Source organism: Malus domestica, chromosome 17 (assembly GCF_042453785.1).
Source record: "Malus domestica chromosome 17, GDT2T_hap1".
Lineage (NCBI taxonomy): Eukaryota > Viridiplantae > Streptophyta > Magnoliopsida > Rosales > Rosaceae > Malus > Malus domestica.
Window position 1 is genome coordinate 14338453 of NC_091677.1, and position 2196 is coordinate 14340648.

Genomic DNA, 2196 nt, shown 5'->3' on the forward strand with positions numbered 1-2196 from the left:
ATGAGTTCCGCTGATCTACCAGTAACATTATGAGGATACGCTCTCTATATATAGCAGCTTACTTGCTTAATAGAGTACCTTCCAAGTCAGTTTCACAGACGCCCTATAAGATATGGCATGGCAAAAAGCCAAGTCTTAATCATATTAAGATTTGGAGTTGTGAAGCATATGTCAAGAAGCTTGAAGCTATTAAGCTTGAAGTGAGATCCGTTAGGTACTATTTTGTGGGATATCCTAAAGAAATTATGGGATATGAGTTCTACCATCTTGACGACCATAAAGTCTTTGTCGCCAGAACTGCTAAGTTTCTAGAGGACAAATTTGTTCTCAAATGAACTACAAGTAAAATGATGGAAATTAATGAGATTAATGATGAACCACAAACAAGCACTCGACAAGTTAACAACCCTATTCCTGAACCCCTAGCTTCAAGTAGATCTGAACGGGTCAGCAAGCCTCCTAAGAGGTATGGCTTAGATAATGACTTTGGGGAATTGCACCTTCTAGGTGACAATGACATGAAGGAGGACCCTAGAGACTACATTGAAGCAATGTTCGACATTGATTCAAAGAGATGGCAAGAGGCCATGAAATCCAAGATGGATTCCATGTATCAAAATCAGGTCTGGACTCTTGTAGACCGTCCAGAAGGTATAGTACCTGTTGAAAACAAATGGGTATTCAAAAGGAAAATAGGTGCTGATGGGAATGTGGATACTTATAAGGATAGATTAGTAGCCAAAGGATACAGGCAACGAGAAGAGATTGACTATGAAGAAACCTTCTCTCATGTAGCCATGATTAAGTCCATTAGGATTTTGCTTACGATAGCTGCGTACCATGATTATAAGATATAGCAAATGGACATGAAAACGGCCTTTCTGAACAGCTACCTATAGGAAGAGCTCTATATGACTCAACCAGAAGGTTTCGTGTCCAAGTCTGAAAAGACTAAGGTATGCAAGCTTCAGAGGTCCATTTATGGACTTCAGCAAGCCTCCAGGAGCTGGAACATTCGTTTTGATACTGAAATCAAATCGTTTGGTTTTACTCAAAACGAAGACAATAATTGTGTTTATCAAAAGGTTGTTGGGGATGCAGTTGTATTCTTAGTGTTATACGCAGATGACATATTACTATTCGGGAATGACACTGCAGTACTTTCTTCTGTAAATGTGTGGTTGTCCAAAACCTTCCACATGAAAGATTTGGGAGATGCATCTTATGTGCTTGAGATAAAGCTCTATCGTGATAGATCTAGAAAATTAATTGGATTATCCTAATCTATGTACATAGATAAGGTGCTAAGTAGGTTCCAGATGGAACAATCTAAGAAAGGTCTTCTTCCTGTGAGACATAGAATTCACCTTTCTAAATCTATGGGACCGAAAACTCCTGAGGAAACATGGCAGATGAGTAGGATTCCTTATGCTTTTGCCATAGAAAGTCTCATGTATGCCATGATATGCACAAAACCTGATATCGCATATGTTGTGAGCATTACTAGTCGATATCAATCTAACCCATGATCAGAATACTAGGCAGCTGTCAAGATAGTTCTTAAATACTTAAAAAGAACTAAGGATATGTTCCTCATTTATGGAGGAGCAACAGAGTTAGGAGTGGAAGCCTATATATACGCATATTTTCAATCTGATGTCGATGATAGAAGTTTTAACTTCGGATATGTGTTCACTCTGAATGGTAGGGCTGTCCTCTAGAAAAGCAAGAAATAAGATGTAATTGCTGATTCCATGGCGGAGGCTAAATATGTCGCTGCTGCTAAAGCTAGCAAATAAGTGTTTTGGATGAAAAAGTTCATTACTGAACTTGGAGTGGTTCTAACCATTACATCACCAGTAATTTTGTACTGTGATAATAGTAGGGCGATAGCTCAAGCCAAGGAACCCAGGGCTCATCAAAACAAGCATTTTGATAGACACTTTAATATCATTAGAAGATATGCTGCTAAGGGGAAAGTCAACATCCTTAAGGTTGCCTCAGCCGATAACGTAGCAGATCCACTGACGAAGCCAATGTCTCAAATCTAACTTGACTGCTATATGGAAAAGATGGGTATTAGATACATGGGAAGGTGGCTTTGAGTGCAAGTGGGAGATTGTTGGAAGTATGCCCACAAAGCCACTCATTTGATGTAATAGCTTTTGGAATACTTATTGTGTTAAACTATTATAT

At 38.8% G+C, this 2196-nt stretch overlaps 1 protein-coding gene across 1 annotated transcript; it reads left to right on the top strand.

Annotated features, from left to right (window-relative positions):
* The first annotated feature begins 350 nt into the window (after window positions 1–350).
* On the top strand, window positions 351–857 carry LOC139193380 (uncharacterized mitochondrial protein AtMg00820-like). The gene has a single exon (XM_070816379.1). The coding sequence runs from the start codon at window positions 351–353 to the stop codon at window positions 855–857; it is 507 nt and encodes a 168-aa protein (XP_070672480.1).
* The last annotated feature ends 1339 nt before the right edge of the window (window positions 858–2196 follow it).